A 22,520-nucleotide genomic window follows, 5' to 3' on the forward strand; every position below is an offset into this window, starting at 1 on the left:
CCACTGAGAGTATGGCACTCTTGGCCCTAAGCTAACTCCCCTGTTACAATGTAGCTCTTAGTAAGAGTGTTGAGAAAGCAAGCCCTTGGGCTGGAGAGATGGCCTCAGTGGTTAAGAGCACCGACTGCTCTTCCAGAGGTCCTGAGTTCAATTCCCAGCAACCACGTGGTGGCTCACAACCATCTGTAATGGGATCCAATGCCCTCTTCTGGTGTGTCTGAAGACAGCTACAGTGTACTTATATAATAAATGAATAAATCTTTTAAAAAAGAAAAGAAAGCAAGCCCTTTGAGGAAGAGGTTATGGTCTATCCACACCCCTGCCTCCCCGCCCCCAATTCCTGAGAAAGCATTATCAGAGAATTCTTTTGAGACTATGAATTGGGTCTATGTCACTATTTCAAGTTCAACACCTGGCTTGCGTAGCTGACCCATAATAGGTAATTGCTAGGATTTTTATCAAGTAGATACAGCTCTTATTTAATTGATTAGGAGATCTACTAGGAGATCTATTAATTGAGAGAATGAGGAGTGAGTCTTTGAAGGAGGGGATGGAATCAGAGTGAAGAGATTGGGTACAGACTTTCATTTCAGCTGCTCTTAACCTCACACGAAAGACTGAGGGAGAAACAGAGGAGCCGAAAATCAACGCCATCTTCTCTCTGTCCTACAGTGAAAATACCCCTAATCATCCCAACATTCTCCAGGGACAGAACACAGGTATCAGCAACTCATTCAGCGGTGGCTGGTAGGAGTTTCCACAGCAGGAACTCCCTAAATTAAAACCCCATGGCTCTCACATTTTACAACAGGCTCTTTCTACAAATTCCTTCCAAGTTAGACAGACGAGTCTCCAAGCTTGGAGTCAGGGGACATCTCTATACCCAGGCAGAACTCAGTGCTCTCACTAACTAGTCCAGTTAGGGATCGATCATGCCAGCGGCTGAAGAGAAATTGCCAGCAACAGAGGCTTTAGAATCTGCACCCTGAACTACTTTTCTTTTGCCAAGACAAGACTGAAGAAGGATGCCAATCTCAAGTGCGTAAGCAGTGGCCAAATAAGGCCAATAAAACTGAAGAACGGATGTGTTTCCTCTGCCCTTACGCAAACACATCACCATTGTTCTTTCTGTTCAGAATGGATGTAATTAAAGCCTTCCCTGTGAAAGCCAAGGCTAAAAAGAACACCGTGTGCGCTGCGACCCTGTCCTTGGTGCTGAAAAAACCAAGCCTTCTGAACAAAAGGCATCTCTCCTTGTTTACAGAGGTGCGCCGTCTCTATTTCTACTGACCCCGCAAAAAAAGATTTTTTTCATTTTAATATTGGTTATTTATCTCCTCCAAATTTTGAATTTTTAAAATCATAGATCAAGTTTTGTCTTATTGCAAATAGTAATAAGTTCACCCAGCTTCTTCAGCAACGTTCAGGTAGTTATGCACCACTCCCCTACTGTTTCTTTGCTACAGATCAGTTTATATACCTATGGCAAATTATAGAAAGCTATGTGTAGTTTTGTTTTTCCTGATGTATTGGAAAATTTCTAATTCTATTCTGGGGCCTTTTTTATGTAAAAAGAAATTAGTTTCCTCATTTCTAAGTCATTTCTTTTTGAAAAAACAGTTTTGGGTTTTTAATAGAAATCTTTTTTTTTTTACAGAATATATTTTGATCATGTTTTATCCAAACCAAACTCATCTCATATCCTCCCCACCTTCCTCCCCACCCAAATTTATGTTCTCTGTCTTTGAAAAACAAACAAAAAACAAATCCAAAAGCAAACAAATGAAAAAATAGGCATACAGACAATCCCCCCAAACCAACAAAAACAAAAACCAAAACATATAAGCATAAGGCCAATCAAGCAGAGGTCATGGTAGGACTCACAAGGCCTGCATAGGTTCAAGACAACACCTTTCCATGTAGTGCATGGCTTGAATCCTTCCCTGACCAGCTCTGGTGGGCAGGAAAATCTTTCTTCTGAATGCTCAATCAGTTGATGGGTCATCCTAGTTAATGACTAGAATCAATTTCTTTTGGTTCAGAAATCCAGTGGATTTGGTTCGAAATCCACGTGTTCATTCCCAGAAGAACATTAAGGGTTTCTTGCAGAGGAGAGTGTAATATTTGGAAGTAGTCACCCGCCTTCCGTGTTCTGAGATCTGGGGTGACTTTGGATCCTTTCAAAACTACCATGATACCAAACAGATGTTCCTCCCCATCCCCATTAAAGTGAGATGGTCAGGACAGCATCTGGTACAACTCAAGACCTCAAGAAACATTCTCCAAGCGCTGCCATTTCAGCTAACCATATTGCTGATATAGTGTGGCCTCTCAAAGCAAGGTGTTGCTTTTGTCTGTCTCTGAATTTCTAGCTTTACTCACTGCATGGGATTGTGGGACATAAATCCAAACCCCATCTGCTCCTCAGAATTGATATGGAGCGCTCCTAAAAGGTACTTCAGTCTCACTCCCTGGTATTTATTAGTAATTATCAGAAAAATGCATAAATACAGGACCATCGCTTGTCAGTGATGGTCAGATAGTGACAGGCTGATGGAAGGATGAGTGGATAATGAGAGAGAATTGTTCAAGTCTACTTGATATCTTAGCAATTTAGAGTTCGATGTAAAAGACAGCTGTTAGGATTAAAGATGTTAGGAACTGTTTTTCTTGGATGCACCATTTCATTACCAACATCAACCATGTAAGTATGAGGATGTGGCATTGGACCTTGTCTTTCAGGACAGATTTCAAGTATATAACTAATTGGAACTGGGGTGTTATTTAGGAAGATTATAATTATTCCTCTCTGACCTTTACTGGATCATGTAATTCTTGTATCCAGCTATGAAGGCACCTCCTATCCCTCTCCCAAAAATTGGCTGCATCCACAGGGGGAAAATATTTTACTTCTTCAGAGATTGCTTTCCTAACTCTTGTCTTCAGAGACATAAACAGTATCAGCCTTGCCAGCTTTCCTCTATCTCCTGTCCCCCGGAGGGGAAATGTGTGGAATAAACTGTAATATCAAGCAAAGTCAGCCATCTCTTTATCTATTCAGATTACACCTCTGAATTATGCAGGATATTCTTTTTAAAAGCATCTATCATTTACCGTACAAGCATTCCCAGAACCGAAAATGGAGTCATACATATGAAAGCCCCGGATTCACAGCTTCTCATCGTCCATGGTGTGCTCGGGAACTTATGCATGCAGACTCTCTGTGCAGCATGCGGACATTTGTATTCTGCTTTTACAGTTAATATGCCAGGAGTGTTTTTATGAACACACTGGATAGATAAGAGACCGCTCTGTCTTTATTTGTTCCTGATGAGATGTAGGAGAGAAGGTTTAGATCAAGACAGATTAAATTCTCGCTCCACCACAAAATCTCTCTGTAGCTGGAGAACTACTTAACTACTTAAGCCTCCGTTTTGCTCATTGGTAATACTTAACTATAGGATTGTGCTAAAACCTCTTTATTATATTTCTGTATGTACATTTCTTGATATCATATTTGACTCATGCGTGACTCATGCATTGCGAATTAACACATGGCTCTATCGTGCAGTATAATATAAAGCATGTATGAATAATTAAGAAGAGAGATTGGGTTGAACTCAACATTTGAGGACCACCCCAGAACACTACGTGCTTACTCTCATTTATCCGAATGCATCAACATTTAGGTAGAAATGTTTGAAGACAAATGGCATCCCTCCTTGTCCTTTGGCAGATGTGTTTAAATGAACTGCCTTCAATCAGAGTCTATTGGGCATAAATTTAGAAATAGAACCCACATGTTCCAAAAGCTGATGGCAAACTCTAACACCAAATGCCATTTCCGGATACCAGAATTTCAACCAGAACTATTGTTGACTCTTGTATGGGCATTGTCATCTAATTAATCAAATGCATTGATTTACTTTATAGAAGATTTTAAAGACTGTAAGTACATCACTTACCCAAATTCCCCTTTCCAATACTTTCCATGCAACCCCCTTGCACTTACTCAAACTCAAGGCTTTTTCATTAATTTTGGTCACACACACACACACACACACACACACACACACACACACACACATAAACACACACACGTGTGGCGTCTATATGTCCCTAAATATGTATAAAATCTGTTCAGTATGTATAATGTTACATGTGTGTATGTAATCTCAGGTCTGACCACTTAGTTTTGGATAACCAATAGGGCTCTCTTCTCTGAGGAAGCATCAAACATGGTTTTGAGGAGGTTCACTTGGGTAAGAGTGAAGAAAGGAGGAAACACATTAGTTACCACTGTCAGTAACTCCATAGTTACTGCTGACAAATTCAGATAGTCATGGAATTTCCAATCAAGATCCCACAGTTGCTTTCCGGTGACACTGGATTCAAATGCATATCCGTGCACCCCGCACGTCCTTAATCTCTCACCTAGAATTTAACTCGACACAAGCCAAATATTTACTGACTATTCGATGTGTCCAGTGTCGTGTAAAGATGTGACAATGAAGAAGACAGAGGCAGGCTCTATGCCCCTGAGTTTGTTGTCTGTTGGGAAAAGAGACAAGGTAAAGGTGAGCCAAGTGTGATGCACCCATCACACATGGTAGTGTGCACCCAGGGTCTATAAATTGTTTAGGCAACGAGGAAGAAATGGGAGCCCATGATCCCAGCCTCAGGGTTCAGTTTAGGGCATTAAGCATGCTTGAACAGGCCAGTCCTCGGATGCATACGTTGGCGTAGGATCTGGATGAGAAATGCATGCAGTATTGTCAACCAATGCATCAGCCCACTGAGGTCACTGCAGTGCTCAAGGTTAGTACCTGCTTTTTATATAGCGTTTGGTGCAGTGGCAGCAGATTCACCTTTCTCATTCGGTTCTGCTGAGCATCAAAAATAAAATTAGGGTCAGCATGTCCTTCTCGGAAGCAGACTAACTGAAGACGGAAAGATCAATCAAACCTCAGAGGTGCATTATGGAAGGTCTGCTTAAAATGTGGAATTATGCCGAGAAGTGTAAACATACAGAGGAAATGTGGGATCACACTAGCCTTCTCCTTGTAAAGTCCATAGACGTGATATAGGACACCCTTAGCAGAGTGATTTTTAATAAATGAAGATCTATGCCACATTTTCAAAGAGACAATGGGGGAATCCCATTGTGTGGAATGAGCTGGGTGGATCAGACAGTGGATGCTTTCTTAAGTACTCAGAGCAAAATTTATTAGAGCCCAGTGCTAAGCACGGTTCTAGGTCTACATTGATGCTGGAGACTGGAGCTGGAAGGTGCTAGGAAATGCAATCTTTGGGGCAGCCCAGCTCCTTTGCCTCTGCACTCCTGGTGCTCAGTTTGCTGCCTGATGTACAGTAGCTGCCTCGTTAATATTCAGCGAATGGTTACATTGGAAGGCATTGCTTTAGTTGAAAGGGGAATTTGCAACATGAACAAATCTAAAAAACCACACGTGATCTTTTTTTTTCCTGAATCCCAGCATACTGCCAGCATTCTCAGAAGGCAGTGGAGACAAATACAAAAGTAATGATAGAGGAGTCACAAGGTTTCTTAATGGGCAAGGAAATGGGGTTAAGCCCCATCAGGAAAGGTAACCTCCAGCTCTCAGGGGTCACAATTCAGATGTCTAGAGGGGAAGGGCAGGTGATAGAATGGGTGAATCCAGTCACCAAGGGAAACATGACAAGACGTGGGGGCTGTGGCTTTTGTTGAGTGATTCCACGAACAAGACAAGAGATATTTGTGAGCTGGAATCAAGATGTGCATCACCAGCTACAGGCCTTCAGGACAAGCAAAAAGAAGAGGACAGTGTGGCATATGAAACCCAGGAAAAATGGAGGAAGGTTGTGCAAGCTTGGTGGTAGGGCAAGAGAATCCTTTGTTAGGATGTAAAAAAAAAAAAAAAAAAAAACAGCAGGGAAGAGGGTCAGGGAGGAAAGTTGTGTGTGTGTGTGTGTGTGTGTGCGTGCGTGCGTGCGTGCGTGTGTGTGCGTGCGTGCGTGCGTGTGTGTGTGTGTGTGTGTGTGTGTGTGTGATGCCAGGCTGCTCAGGGAAACCTCCTCAGGAACTAAATTTTTTTTTCTGATTTGAGCTTCTGGATCCGTTGTGTTTTTATCTCCAAGACAAAAGTATCATAATGCATTCCTGAGAAAATGTCCATTTAGAACTCTTGAATTATTAGAAGCTTCCCTGGTGCAGTCCCTGGCTACTATCCCCCGACGATATGTGACATCTGGAGACTTGCAGACAGGGATAGCTCGAAAGCATCCTAAAACACACACACACACACACACACACACCTCTTAAAGATTCTCATTTATATCCGTGGAGCAATCAACATCATGGTCCCCATAGTAACTAGTGGGATCAGGCATGGCCAATATTTATTCTGCTACTGATGGGGGAATATAACCCAGGTATAGTGCAAAATATACTTTCTAGGAAGCCAGTGACCAACCAGTGAAGGTTTAGTTTAATGGCAGCTCTTTCCAACCAGGGTCTTTATGCCAGAATTCCCTGTGAGTGATCTCTTCCAAAGAACCAGCACTGACTAGAAGGGGATGGAAGGGGCGGGTTCTCAGGCTTGACTTTGGCATTGTGGGGAGAGATTCTCTTGTCCTTTTTACAAGAATGAGAGAAAAAGGTGAGTGAGTAATCTGCCTGCTAAAATAAATTGAAGTGTGCCTAAAAGGACTGTATAGTTAAGGAAAACAAAAAGAATCTCATGCGCTATCATCTTAAAATTTAAAAATAAGAAAAATTGCAGGATGAATAAAAACCATTAGCGCTGAGGTTCCAACTGTTGCAACCATACTTAAGCTTTCCTCTTTTAAAAGTATTTGGTGTATGTGTGCTTGAAAAAGGGTCTCTCTATGGCTCCAGGCTGACTTGAAACTTGTGATTCTCCTGCCTCAGTTTCCCAAGTGCTGAGGTCATAGGAGCGTGCCATCACACATCACTCTCTTCCTGGTTACTGGATTTCTGGGACCTTCTTGTACTTGGTTCTCATCCCCAGACACATGCCTTACTCTTGTCGCCCTGTCCTTGATCCTAGAGAAAAAAGAAGGCAGATGGACCAGGGAAAGAGATCAATAGGGGTGGAATGCCCACCTTGGCTGTAGGCAAAGAAATCTTTTAAACTTTGGTCATGGAAGATTTTTAAAAAAAAAAAGGGCTGAACACTTCCAGAGCATTGTGAGATGGTGCTGATGGGACAGAACACATTGGGTTATTAACTTTATTGGGGAGTTCTAGTGGAGCATCCCCAAAAGCGGTCTTCTTATTTTCTAAGTGGATCTCCTAAGAACAAATGACCCAGTGACCATTTGGAAAATGAAGCCAGAGCTCTGATTTTCTGAGCCTATCAGGCAAAGAGCAGGCAGCAGCGTTAAAGCTTAGGAACCTCAGTAAGGACAGGACGGTCAGATAGCCCATGTGATATGCTGTATCATGGCAAGTTGGAGACAGGTCATCCCATACGTTCCTCAAGTCGCTAGTCCCAGCTCAGCCTCGGATGTTTTCTAATCAGTTACCTAGCTGTTCACCACTGGGAGACTCCGTTGGCTTCCTCATGAGCTTGGCAGCTGATGGCCACTTTGCTAGTACAGTCTGTTGGTAAGGACAGTCCTTGGTTAGTAGATGCTGTTGTTTGGAACTTATAGGCAGAGAAGCATTTATCTACAGCACCGGGACAGGACCTGGTGAAACTCTCTACTCCTCTGAGCTCCCCATTTGTAATGAGTTAAATAGTTTACATTTAAAATGTTTCTGTCTTGAAATAATTTTATAATCATTGAAAAGTTACGAAACTAAAAAGAAGAAGAAGAGGAGGAGGAGGAAGAGGAAAAGGAGGAAGAGGAAGAGGAGGAGGAGAAAGAGGAGGAGGAGGAGGAGGAGGAAGAAGAAGAGGAGGAAGAGAATGAGGAAGAGGAGGAGGAGGAGGAAGAGGAGGAGGAGGAAGAAGAGGAAGAGGAGGAGGAGAAAGAGGAGGAGGAGGAGGAGGAGGAAGAAGAAGAGGAGGAAGAGGAGGAGGAGGAAGAAGAGGAGGAGGAGGAGGAGGAAGAGGAGGAGGAAGAGGAAGAGGAAGAAGAGGAAGAGGAAGAGGAGGAGGAAGAGGAGGAGGAAGAGGAAGAGGAGGAAGAGTAGGAGGAAGAAGAGGAGGAGGAAGAGGAGGAGGAAGAGGAGGAAGAGGAGGAGGAAGAAGAGGAGGAGGAGGAGGAGTTATAAAACTAATAGAGTTTCTCTGTCACCTTGGCCCAGTGTCCCCTCTAAGACTTTATATAAACAGAGAGCTGTTATCTAACTGCAATTTTTCCCAGTTATTGCTTTGATGTCCATTTTTCTAGACCATGAACCCATTTAAGAGCCCCTGGTGACTGTTTCCTAAGTCTCTCCACTCTGTCAGGGCTTCCGTCCTCAACAACTTTGGGAACTTAACTCTGAAGGTACTCATCTGCTTTGTCTTCCTCAGCCCAGTCTCCTCTACCAGATCACTGTTAGATGAAGGTTGTTATCTGGGCAAGGTTCCCATAGAAGTGATATGTCCTCAGGGTATCCTGGAGGGGGTCCTGTGGTACTGAGCCTCCACATCAGTGGTTCTCAACCTTCCTTAACGCTGTGACCCTTTAGTACAGTTCCTCATGTTGTGGTGACCCCCAGCTATAAAATTATTTCCTTGCTATTTCATAACTGTAATTTTGCTACTGTTCAGACTCCCAATGTAAATGTCTGATGTGCAGGATATCTGACATACCATCTGAAAATGGGTCACGACCCCCAGGGTTGAGAACCACTGTTCTAGAAAGCAAAGTTCCCAGACAGAACTCAGAAGCTCAGAACCCATTCTTCCATACCTTCCTATATGGATGCCGATACTGCCAGCCCTTTTAATAAGGCGGTAAACACAAGAGCATCCCTGAGTCCTAGGAGTTGCTGCAGGATATTAATTAAGTCAGTAGGGGGTGTTGGGGAACCCTGATTTGTATGGTTAGTCAGAAGTACGAGTAAAAGAATTTTACTCTTGCAATTAGCTTCAGAAGTAGGGACAGACAAGGACTGGACCTTCAAACTGGAGGCTGTTACTCTACCCCCAGGTAGACATGGCCAGAGTTAAGGGAACACCCAGATGGTGTTTATTAAATAAATTACTGCTTATGTAGTATGTGGGGACCCATCCCTGCACCCTGGAATCAAAAGTGCCCGGTGTTACAAGAGTATTATATAAAACACTGGAGCCAGAGTCTGTCTTCTTCTAATGATGTGTGGTCCCTCCACCCTGAAGTTAGTGTTTTTCTACTTTACTTATCAGGATCTTCTCAACTCATTATCAGAGAGGTTTCCTCTGGCAACAGATGGGAGTGGGTGCAGAGATGCACAATTAGACATTATGTGGAGAGGTCGCCACTGTGTCCCTCCCCTTGGAGCTCAGGAGAATATGGCCCACCGAGTCAACTAAGCAGGACTCACATGGGCTCTCAGAGACTGAAGCAGCAAGTCCAGGGTGTGCATGGGTCTGCACTGGTTCTTTGCGTATGTTGCGGCTGTTGGCTTTGTGTTACTGTGGGACTCCTAACAGTGGAGGCAGGCATGTCTCTGACTCTTTTGCCTGCTATTTTCCTCCTATTAGGTTGCCCTGGCCAGCCTCAATGTGAGGGGCTTTGCCTCGTCTTATTGTACCTTGTTTTGTCCTGATTGGTTGCTTTCTCTTGAAGGCCCCATACCTTTCTGAAGGGAAATGGAAGGGTAAGTGGATCTCAGGAGAGGGAAGCCGAGAGCAGAGCTAGAAGGAGTGGAGGACAGGAAACTGTGGTCAGGATGTATTATATGAGAAAAGAATCTATTTTCAATTTTTAAAAATGGATACTTAAGGAAAACACTTCAAGACTCCTCAGCCATTATGCCTCTCATAATTTGTTCATTTCTTTAGGAGTCAGTGTAAGTTCTTCCCAATAACAATGGATATACTAGTGCCCATTTAAAGGTCAATGGTTACCTTGTCATTAAGGGCAGAAATAACCCCCACAGCACATCTGCCTTTCCCAAACCTGTAGGATAAGGAGATGTGGCAGATGGGACATCTAGAGGAGACATAGTGAACCTGCTGTCTCCATCCCTTCCCTATTTTCTAGGCTCCGTTTTGTAGTGACCCACACAAGATGCTGGACTCTTCAGCACTCTTAGGGAAGAGGCCATCACCGATCAATGAGCACTGTCACAAGAAATGACCCGAACCTCCCCTCCTTGCCCTAAGTTGGATGTTCAGTTTGTCTTCAAATCAATGCCTCCCTGGAAGGCAATCTCTTCCACCAATTCTATGAGGACCAATGCAGGCCAGCAGATTCAGACAGGGCCAGTGTACCTAGGCAGCACCCACAGGCTTTGGGTTTTGTTTGTTTGTTTGTTTGGGGTAGATCTGTAACCCTGTCAGTAGTATGCAAGTAGACTTTCGTGAACCAGTTCCCTACGAAATGTATTTTTAAACGCTGGCCATGATATATAATGTTTAATCACTTTTTTTTTCTTGCTTTAAGTACTTTCTTCCTGGTTTCCAGGCACAATAACCAAGCATTCCATCGAATTTCTGTCGCTCGCATACAATAGGTGTAAATAGTCTTAAATGCATAGGTAAAACTAAAACCTTACAAGCTAATTAGGGATGCCTTGAGTATCTACTACTTTTGGTTTTAATGTGGTCCATTCAATTATAGACATAAATAAATGTTTAACCATGGTAGTTACTTAGCAATTGTCTTGCAAACGTCCTAAGGAATCAACATACAACACCCAGGAATTCGTATAAGTGAATTCCAGAATCCCACAACCGGTACAGGTACAAGGGCTTTCACAAGCCCTGGAATACTCCAAAGGAGCCCCGGGAAAAGCAGTATGACACTTCCCTTTAGGATCTCCCTGAAGGACTGAGCCCTGGTGCTAAAAGCTGCACTCAGAGGCAACATCCACTGCTCCCTGGCAAGCTTCCTACTGGCCAAAGAGGGATCAAAACAGCGGCCACCGCCAGGCCTGCCTGGAGCTAGCCTTCCAGGGTAATCAGGTTCCAGTTTTCCCTGGGCTCGGTCCCTGTCTGTCATTCCCACAGCAGGCCACTTGGCCCTTGGCTGGCCTTAAAAGGATTATATGTTTGTTCTCAAAGCAGCCTGTAGTAGCATGGAGAACACAGGAAGTAAGGCGACTACAGGAAGTAAGAAGGAAAGCATCACAAAGCGCGGACTATAGGTCAGGGATGTGCAGGGTCAGACCACAGCCGTTCACTCCTGTAATCCTGATACCGCTGGGCAGCGTACCTCACTTTTAATGAGAACTTTGATGATTCTCCAAGATTTCAGGGTTAAAAAGAAGCAAAGATAGGACTTCTCCCCTACACTGGTCATCGGTGGCATCATTTATACATTCCTGTACATGGTTAGAACACCCCAAACTGTAACGGAATAAGCCAGGAGTGTGGCCTTGGCTCCAAAGTATGATCACTGACTTTTAGGGCGAGAATATTAGGGAGACGGCAGTGTCAGTGTGCACGGGGGGCGGGGGGGATGGGGGAAGCAAAAGGGGAAAATACGAACTGGGGGTGAGATAGGAGAACTTCTCCTCATGTTGGCGTCTTAGCTGGAGTGCTAATTCACTGCTGTGACTCAGCTCCCTCCGCAGCAAATGGAGGATCACGAATCCCCTTTCAGCACATGATGGATACCAACTAACGAGAAGCCACGCCATCCTTTCTGAAAAAGCCATCGCTTCATCTTGGGGAGGGCACACTTCATACCACAGAAGCAGAAGCGTGGCAGCCATGAGCTGCATTGTGGGACATCTCACAGCAAGCCCCGCCTCCATGCCCTTTATTTGAGCGCCGGGAAGAGGAAGCAGGGCAGGTAGGTTAGAAGAAACCCCTGTTCCTTGGGCAGGGTGGTATTGATTCCGGGGAATTAGACGGTAATGACAAGAGATAGAAGTAGTCTCCTTCGACCCTTTTCCAGGCAGGCTGCCCACGGCTCTGGCTTCTCTGAGGAATGGGAATAGGCAATGAGGATAAAGATGTAGGAAATTATTGGATGACAGTGAGAAGGACAATGGTCAGAACCGGGATCCTGCATGAAGCCCAGTAGAGCAGACCAAGCAGTCAATACTTAGTGTCCTGTAACATCTAGAGGACAACAACAGCAGCTAAAGAGATCATTTTAAAAAATCAGGAGAATCAGAACAACCAATTGGAAAGAGCTTGGTTAGTATGCGCTTTCATAAAAACGCTCCCTCTGACCCCCTCCTCTGTTCTAATCCTTACGGGGAAGAGTAACACGAAGAAAAGGCAAAGTAACCAATCAGCCTTCTGCATCCTTCTGTTTCTAAGGCAGCTCAGGCTACCATGCACAAACCAGCCGCTCAGCCACATGCAGTGGGATTCCTTCTAATGTTCAGGAAGGACACTGCCTGGTTCACCAGCGGCTAAGAAGAACCAGTTCAGTTGTCCAAAGTCAATTGGATACTTTATAAATATGTAAAACAAAAGTGTTTCGTGCAGACTGGTAGGGAGGTGGGATTAATTGTATCCCTTTGCAACTGATGTCCAAAGAGGGCAAAGAAAATAACCCTTCATGGAGAGAGAGTTCTCAGGAGATTGTCTGCCGGTCATTCATTGTTTAGGGCAGAGTGCTGTGCACACAACACACCTTCCTTCCCGGTTGCCTCAGGAGCCAATTGCTACTGGGATGGCAGTGGTTAGAGGTAGTGTGCCACTCTCTATCTCGGGGCACTTTAGTCCTGCAAACAGACAAGCTAGTCCTCAGAGTATGACCACGCCAGTACACAATACAGCTGGTAAGTGGCTCCTAGGACCACAGCAGAAGAGGAGAGAAGGTTTCCCCAAGGACAGTGACATTCATGAGACTTCAGACCTAGCCTTAGATAGGATTTAGCTAGACAAAGGACAGCAGCCACTTTCAAACAATGCCAAGAGGGGACCGGGGCTGAAAAAAGACCATAGCACAGCTTCGAACACTGCAGGCTGGAGCAGAAGGACACAGTGCGAGTGGGATGTGGCTCCAGGTCAGCTCCGTGACTTAGAGGGTGAGTGAGACCTGTGTGCTGAGCATGTGTGCCCCAAGCCTGGCCGGGGAGGGATGCAGAAGTAACACGAAAGAGTTGGTACAGGAACACCATCTCAGTCGACACACAGCATAGAAAAAGAAAGCAGAATTGAAAATAAGGAAGCTTTTTAATTCTCTCTGGTGTGTGTGTGTGTGTGTGTGTGTGTGTGTGTGTGTGTGTGTGTGTGTGGTGTGTGTGTGTGTGTGTGTGTAGGGTGGGAGGGAGCAGGGATGGAATTGGGAAAACTCTGAACATCTCTAAAGCTAACAGAAATCTGGGGTCATCCCTACAGAGACGGAAAGGGGAATTGCAAGAATGTTGTAAGCAAGAAAAGCTGCGGTTGCAGGATTTCTTCCTCCCAGTGTTGAAGCAAGGGGGGACCAAAGCCTAGAGCTGTGTGGGACTGCATGGCACCTTCATATTCAGGTACAGCCAACAGACTAAAACAATCACAAACGCAGACAAATGAAAACCCCGCATTTATAATAGATATGGTTAGACGTGGCTTCAGTCTACATCCAGGCAGGTCCTGAACTAGCAGGTGATCCTCCTGCCTCTGTCTGCCCAGTGCTTGGAATTAGGTGCACGGCACAGCACTCTCGGTTTTTAAATCGTGATTCTGGGCACTCCTAGCACCGTGACTCCTCATCCAAGGAACGAGCGACCTCACATGAGACATGAAATGGTCACCCTCTGTTCTCATGAAAGGAAGGTAAAAATGAACGTTCTGGTTTAGGAGGGGAGGAAAACCAACACCAACCCCATCTAGTTCAGGTGCAAAAGTAAATTGTCTGAATTCCTCAGATGGTTATGAGGTACAGAATGAGGTCTCATCTTTGAGGGTCACCGGAGCTGATGGCCAAACTTGCTCAGTGACAAAGAAAAAGGAGTTGACAGAAATAGAAGCCAGACTGCTCATCCTTCACCTGACCTGGCACCTTTCATATGCTAGGCGCAAGCACGGCAGCTGAGTGAGGAAATTTAACACTATCGTTTAAATAAATAACAATTAAAACCCTCAGAAGCAGGCTAAGACGGTTCGCCAAGTCATAAGACACCCAGGCTCACAGAGAACCCTACAGGCCTCCCCGGTGGGGCTGTAATTTTTCCAACACTGACAACTGAGGATTAGCAACCTTCCCATCCTCCAAACACAGGCCCCGCCCACCACCACAGGGAAGCTTGGGATCCCTCCGGACACTCTAACTACTGCATTACCCTAAGTAGCTCTTCCCAGAATTAGCTCCAGTCAGTGGTCATTGTCTAAACCAGACGGGGACAAAGTCTTGCTACAAGGCATTAACTAGAATCAGTAACAACCAGCCCTACTATCAGGATGGTGGGTCTGAATAAGCAGCAGAAGAAATTCAGGATGTTTGGTCTGGGTGGCCTTTCTACATGTGTTTCCTTTCAAAGTCTAAGTGTTGTTTGCACCTGTGCAAAACAAGCATGAGTATCCCACGGCCTGGGTTCCTTCCCTCCTTTCTTTTAAACTGCCCTTGAAGGTGAGCATACAAAGTAATGGCTCTCACCTTCAAATGTATGTGCTATTATACACTGTTCCATTCACTCCATTCCCCCACTAACTTCAGTGTGCCCCTCCAATCTCCAGCTCCTACCCAGTTAATCACGCCTTCTCTTTCCCATTACACACACACACACACACACACACACACACATGCACACACATATATGGATATACACAGACACACAGACAGACACACACACATATATATACATACACACATACATATATATATGGATATACACAGACACACACACACACACACACACACACATATATATATATATACATATATATACCATTACCTTATTTCCCATCTCCTTGACAATCTTTTCCTCCCTCATGATCCCCCTTCCTAGCTTTGTAACCTACAAGCACACATATAAGCACAAATCTAAAGTGATACATATGTAAATGTGGTTTTAAATGTAGGTTCAATGTGCGAGAGAGCATGCAGTTCTCATCTTCCCGAGTCTGGCTTATTTCGCTTGACATAATGATTTCCAGTTGCATCCATTTTCCTCCAAATGTCATGGTTTCATTTTTCCCCCATGGGTGAATAAAATCCTGTTGTTTGTACATCTGGACTTTCAAAGTCAGGTCTCTGCACAGCCCACGTCACTGCTACCTGACCAAAATGAATCCTAGAGTAGAATGAGTGGGTTGGAAGTCTTGGTTATCCTGGATTATTAAATGCAGATTGGACGGGGCTCTTGAATTACAGAGGTAGAGAAGTGGAAAGGAGTTTAGCTACTCCTCGAGTTCAGTGGTTCCTAACTGGTGGGTCACGTATCGGATCTCCCCCATATTAGATATTTACATTACGACTCATAATAGCAGCAAAACTCCAGTTATGAAGTATTAATGAACATAACGTTATGGTTGGGGGTCACCAGAGCATGAGGAACTGTATGAAAAGGTCAAAGCATTAGCAAGGTGGAGACACGCTACTCTAGTTCAAGGGAATTACAGTGGGTCACATTACAGCATGGTCTACAACCCAGCAGCATCGAAGTCACCTGCGCACTTGATGAGAGAAACCATCAGACATCAGACCGCCATCCTCCAGAGTTGATGATCAAACTGTGCTTCAGCGTTCTCTAGATCCTCAGAGTACAAGCTTAAGACTGAGGGCTGCCACACTGGAACCCTGGCCTTCGGTACCCAGCAATCCCTCAATGCAGTGCCTCTTCCAGTCCCTTAGCACTGAAATCACAAGGCTCGGGCTGGGGCCTCAGCATTGCCACCTTTCACAATCTCCCCAGGTGACGTCTGCCTCAAGAGTCACAATCAACTACATCAAGAGAGACTCTGACTAGGAAGGTTGGGATTTCTGATTTACAGGTTGGCTCGTGGCGCTCATGTCCACAGAGTCATAAGAGAAGCTGTTCATCAGGGACATGGTTTCACCTCCAGAAACTGGAGGTGTGGGGTGAGTTCACCCTCTCAGAAATTTGTACCAACTTGATGGTGATGCCATTGTGTAAGTCATCCAGTAGACAGTGGCTTATCCTGAGAGGAGTGGACCAAGTCTGTAGTTGGCTCTCATAATGAAAGCAACTCCTACACACTCAGCCCAGGAGTTACTCTGGGCCTCCTATTCCCTGTAGGCTTGAAAGCCCCAAGTCCCGAGGCTGGGTGAGACAGAAGTCTCCTCTCACAGAAGAGAGGCAGGGTCTGTGATATTACCAAAGTTACAAAAGGATGACAATATGTCGGGCAGAGCTGGGAGTGATGCCACTCCCCTGAGGGGGACAGAGCTTCTGCAGCTGTGAAAACGAACTGAGTACTACCATCAGGAATAAGAGGAACAGGGGTGCTCCTCACAATTGTTCTTCTCCAAACCATGATTTCCCAAGCCTCTACGACCTTATTCATAACACGCTGTAAAGGACCTTTGCAAATTGCTATTCGACAGAAGGGAACGTTAAGATATTTCTGAAGAAGTAGGGCTTCAGCTCCCAGGACAAAACACGGTCATCCCAATCTCAACGCTGGAGAACGACTGAGTCTTCGAACTCTCAGCTTCCATAGTCTCTCTCCATGAGACGAGCGTGTGATCAGAAAGGGAATGGCAGTGCCCTTGTACCTTCATGGCCACGACCACATGAACCACACAGTCTGATTAACCTTAACTGGAATTACTTCATCTGGCCTTACTTAGTGAGTGACTAAGAATCTTAATATTTTTTATAAAGTGAGAATAATGAACCTTATTATTAGGGGCAAAGTCATAAGAATGCATGAATTGCATTTTGCACAATGCCTAGAAACCAGCAAATAGCAGGAATCATAATTAGTTGTAACCTCTGACCATTAGCTGGTTTCACTCCTTTGTGGATGCTTCCTTGAGAACTTCCCCTCCCTCATACCCCTAGTGACCTCCCACACACGTAGTCACTCCTTCATAGGCCTAGCACTTTAGCATGCATCTGTAGTTTAGTCATGATTTACATTTTTTTCAGATTTTTAAGATATGTTTAACCTGAATATGCAATGAAATACCTTGTGTTTGGGACCCATGTTAAAACATGGAAATCATTTATTTTTTACACATATATGTATTTTTCACATATACATACATATCATATATATGTTATTAAATGATCCCAGACAGTTTTGTTAACCAGTAGTTCAAACATTTTAACCAAAAAGTTATAACTTAAGGATCATCTATTGATTATATAATTAATAAACAATTAGTAATATTAATAATTTGTGTATGAAAAAAGGGTTTCTTTTTTTAATTTTTAAAATTTTTAATTTAAAAAAAATTTTTTGTTAAGGAACAAGCTTTCAAGGACTAGAATTTTCTACCTGTGTTCTTAACACATGGTGGTTTAAATCTTTGTTTCTGGGGCATTTCAGAGCTGGGATTTCAGATTTCAGCCTGCATATTCCAGTTGCATATTTATATTTCTATAGCCACATTCTTTTTTTTATCTTTATTAACTTGAGTATTTCTTATTTACATTTTGATTGTTATTCCCCTTCCCAGTTTCCCGGCCAACATCCCCCTAACCCTTCCCCGTCCCCTTCTATATGGGTGTTCCCCTCCCAACCCTCCCCCCATTGCCGCCCTCCCCCCAACAGTCTAGTTCACTGGGGGTTCAGTCTTAGCAGGATCCAGGGCTTCCCCTTCCACTGGTGCTCTTACTAGGATATTCATTGCTACCTATGGGGTCAGAGTCCAGGGTCAGTACATGTATAGTATTTAGGTAGTTGTAGCCACATTCTTGAGGAAACATTTCATCCTGTATCCTCAATGCCTAGCACATACTTGGTGGGCTTTATGTAGCTCTGAGTGAATGAATGAATGAATGAATGAATGAATGAATGAATGAATGAATGAATGAATTCACACAAGCCTCTGCTTTTATCCAATAAGTAGAAGACTTAGGATGGTTAGTACAGGAGGAAGAAATAACATAATATCAGAAGGAACTTAGTAATCTGGATGACCATGAGATACAAATAGTACAGAAATATCACCTTGTGAAGGTTTAAAGCTACTGCCCACCACAGGGAGTTCATTCAGACAGCACTTCTCTGAGAACTTGGCAGGAGCAGAAAGTGTTCCTGCAAGGAGGGATGCCTACACAAATACTCGGGAAAGACTTCTTGATTATTTGAATCGAAGACTTCTGAGTCCAGTTCCCCTGAAGAGAAATGTGCATTGAGACCTTTCCATAAAAACCTGGCCAAGTCAAACCAACCGACTGACCCTCTCCCTCCTCTTGAGCTTCGGGGCAAGTCTGGGTTGTGGCTCAGCACTGCCTCTCAACCTGCATGGCTCTTTCTAGGATCTGTCCTTCGGAAGCCCTCCAGCACTTCACTGAGACATTTCCTTTAGGTTCCGTGTCTGTCGCTAAATGACTAAGTAATGACAACCAAATGTGCTTGGGCTTCAGTTTCAGCCTTGTCCCTCTGAGAGTAACACTCCACACCCTTTCTCCAGGGCCTGAGTCTGAGCAACTGGCTGAGGCAGGAAGAGTGCTACCCATTTCTGGTACTACAAGAAATCTCCAGAGACACCAAACCCAAGCCCTTGAGCATGAAAGTCACCGAGCATGTTCTCCTGAACATAAGGGCAGAAGAAGCTCTCTCCTTGGTAGCCATGCGAACCGGGGATGTAAAAACAGATACGCCACGTGCCAATCACCAAGGAAGGCTCCGATGACACTGATGCCTGCACACAGGGAAAAACCTGTCCACTAGGACACAGGATGACACGATGTCACATTCTGCATTCCTAACAGCTGTCTCTCCCAGCTCCACCATTCAAAGCCATCGGGGAAACGTCACTGAAATAGTCAGCCTCCTGAGCAGGTCTTGGTTTCCCTCTCTAGTTTCAGATGCTCTTCATCAGCATCAGTATTTATGGTTTAATCAGCTGAGCCCAGATCGGAGCCCAGGGCAGCGACCTCATCCTGAGGACTCACCGCGTCCTGACAGCTGAGGACCTCTAGGATGCTGTTGAGCAGTTCCACACAGTACTTTTTCTCCAAGGCCTGGTGCTGCCCATCGTCCCTCTGCTCCAGCAGCTCCTTCAGCTCTTTGGTGATGACAGGAAGCAGAATGTCCCGGCATTCTGAAAGCGAAGGAGTGCCAGGCACGTAGGGTTACTGTCTAGTTTCCTTTGTTAAATACAGAGACACACAGACACGCATGCACCCGCGCGCGCGCGCACACACACACACGTTATATATGTGTGCATGTGTATTATATACATTTATGAACATATAGAAAACATCTGTCTGGGAATGGGGGCTTATGGACAGGAAACCGGGAAAGAGAATAACATTTGAAATGAAAGTATAGAAATATATCTGACAAAAAATTTAAAAAAAAAAGAAAACACCTGTCTTTTCTCATGGAAACATTCACCTTCATGGTGCAATACAGTTCTAAATAAATATACTGTGCTCCATCTACTTGTAATAGATTTACCCTGTGATACTTACATTGCTGCAGAACTTAACAATTTATATGATTTTTATCATCATGTTGATAATTGGCAAATACATTTTCCTTGTTAAAAAAATTATTAAAGCTTAGGTTAAGATTTCCTTAGACTATAATTCACAATTCTGTTTTTTCCCCCTGAACCTCATCCCATAGAATCATGTAGCTATTTTATTTCATATGTCTAAATATGTAAATGCATATACACACATATGCATATATTCAAATATTGCAGTATCGGTTCTCTTATTCTCATTTTTATTTCGTGTTTGTTTTGACTCGTGTTGCATTGTGGTTATGAGCTGTCATAATCGTTGTGCATGACTCTCCATATGAAAGCAGAATAGACCCTTCAGTGACACTGCCTATATCTGCTTTTCAAAAGGTGACTTAGTTACACGCGTCCTTGTAGTGTTCACTAACCAATATTCCTTAAGGCAATTTTTATATTATTACATATAACAACTAACTTAATTATTTAACTACTATAACATTCTCAAATCATTGACATGTTTCCTTATTTAGCCATAATCCTTTTGTTGGACATTTTTCAAATCACCAAACATTGAGTGGTCTCCCACGTGCTCCTGTGCACATTGCTTTCCTTTTGGAATAAATTAGAACTTTCTCAGCACAGAGAATCCTTCCCGACAGAGCTGTCTCAGGACATTTCTGGGGGTTTTAAAGTCTTACCCAATTTTGTCTCTGCATTTCCCTTTAAAAACAAAACCTTTAAGGAAAAAAAAAGATCCAAAATTGTTTCAAACCATCCACAGCCAGATGCCACTTGAGCTGAGACATGAATCATATACACCAGAATGTCAGTTAAATTCAATCTAACAGCTAGATGTTGAACATTTCTTTTATCTCTTGAGACACCAGGTTTCCGAAGGGACGGGGATGAGCTGCGGTTCTTTCCCGTTAGCTACTTAAAATCTGACCAAAGTGAGGAACAATAAGAAAGGGCAGAAACTAAATCAAAGAAGACAAGGATAACTCTTGTTTTCCATCCCAACACGTGCTCTCAATCTGTGGCCAGCATCCTGACTGACTCAAAAAGCCCATGATGGGCTCTAACCTGGAGAAGGTATGGGAAGGCGCTTGCACTCCTTAGAATGCCTGAGCATTGGGTCTCAAATAGGGTTGTGCCCTGGCATTGGAATCTCAAGGGCCCATTTATAATGGTAACAGATGACATTACTAACTATTAATGTGTGTTGAGTGTTCACAGAGTATGCTAGGTTCAAATGCACCACTGGAAGCGTTTGGCAAGAGTTAACTCATCTTGGCCACTGGGGGAGAAGGTGGTATTATTTTGCTGATGGCCTATGTGCATGCATAGGAACTGAAATCTGAACTACTGTATGAAGACTCCAGACCTCATGGAGTTCAGCTGTCAACCGCATGGAGGAGGACACCCGCCCTTGTCTCTGCTCTTTCACTCTCTCTCTGGACTACCTTGGCTCTGTCCCCTCTGATGACTAGTTCAGCACCTTTTCCAGAGTCTATGAATGACAATGTCTTCCCAATACATTTATTTAGATGTAAATTTCCAAAAAATAGTTTTCTGTTGCCTGCAGATCTAGAAAACAAACGTCCTACATGTTCCTTTAGAGGTCTGTTTCCAAACGCTTTTTTGAAAAGGGATAGTTACTTTGAAACTTCAGATTTGACAAAGAAAATCGCAGGTGTTCGGGGTGCAAGGTGACAGGAAAACTGGGGAAGATCATTTCAGGCAGGAAGCCCTTCCTTAGAACGTGAGTAGTTCCAACATCGGGATACTTCACGGCCCAGGCATACCTCACTGTTGTTCCCATCTTTAAACCATCAGAAGATAAGCACCGTCTTTCTCTTCAAAAGTTAGGCTTGTGAGTAACAAAGGAAAGCTACGTAATGCTAAATGTCTTTCTCCTCTGTGGTTGTCTGAATAAGAAAGTCACAAAATGCCCCCTGAGGAGAGTCATTGTCACTGCAATGTGTAGAATGGCCAGAGAACCAAATACCTAGAGCCCAAGAGCACAGAGATCCCACTGTAAGTGAGTCAGCTAGGACAATGGGAACAGAAGTAGTCGTGGGTCCCCGTTGTTACACCAGACTCCTACTCCTGATATGAAACATTCCGATTACGTTGAGGCTAAAGGTCACCAAAGACCTTGAAGGAAAGAAAAGACAGATTAAGAGTAGACAGGTATCTTGAGTTTAAAATATGGCTACTGCTGGGAATGTAGTGCTGGGTCAAGTGTGTGCTTAGCATGTGTAAGGTGCTTGGCTCAGTGCCCAGATCAAGGCAAGAAAAGGTTAGGAAACCAATGTGTTAAGCACTTTTGTGACTTAAAACTTGAAATCATTTCTAAAATGAGATCAATAGGACCTGCAGGAAGATGTCAAGTCAAATAAAGGATTGACCCATTTGTGCAATTTAACTAACTCACGCACACGTTCCTTTTATCCACTGGTCACTCAGGTACGTGGACTGGGGTTCTCTATGCGCAGGCACTGTTCTGAAGTGGAAATGAATGACCAGAGCCAACCACCCTCTAGCACTCAAGCCAAGGGAGATAAGATTTGTGTGGATGACAAAACAATGAAGAAACAAACATGGAGGATTGTGCCTCTCAACAGTGGGGGGGGGGTGCCTTTGCAGAGATCTGGAACCAAGGGACAATCCTGGTGAGGAATTTTAAACACTAATGATCTCCATGAGAAGCTCTGTCCTACAACTCCTACTTAAAACTGAGTTTAAAATAGCATATTCCCTTAGAAAGTCCAGTGATGAGCTCCCCACTACTTAGAGGTGTTCAAACACTGGGCAGCTGTTTACACACTGGGATAATGAGGTGAAAGGTCAGACAAGTTAAACCAAATCACTATTAAGCCTTCATTCGAAATTCTACAACCACATAAAATATAGGCTCACGG

General features: G+C 44.0%; 1 protein-coding gene across 4 annotated transcripts in view; it reads right to left on the minus strand.

Annotated features, from left to right (window-relative positions):
* The window catches only part of Dock2 (dedicator of cytokinesis 2), a 417,576-nt gene that overhangs the window by 221,207 nt on the left and 173,849 nt on the right, over nucleotides 1-22,520 (minus strand). For 3 of the 4 annotated variants that reach the window (NM_001419946.1, XM_039087140.2, XM_039087142.2), the window contains exon 26: nucleotides 19,079-19,227. The exons of the other annotated variant lie outside the window; for it this stretch is intronic. In NM_001419946.1, coding sequence (NP_001406875.1) covers nucleotides 19,079-19,227 — 149 coding nt within the window. The remainder of the gene's footprint in view (nucleotides 1-19,078; nucleotides 19,228-22,520) is intronic. 4 annotated transcript variants of the gene reach the window in all.

Source organism: Rattus norvegicus, chromosome 10 (genome assembly GCF_036323735.1).
Source record: "Rattus norvegicus strain BN/NHsdMcwi chromosome 10, GRCr8, whole genome shotgun sequence".
In the NCBI taxonomy this organism is placed as follows: Eukaryota; Metazoa; Chordata; class Mammalia; order Rodentia; family Muridae; genus Rattus; species Rattus norvegicus.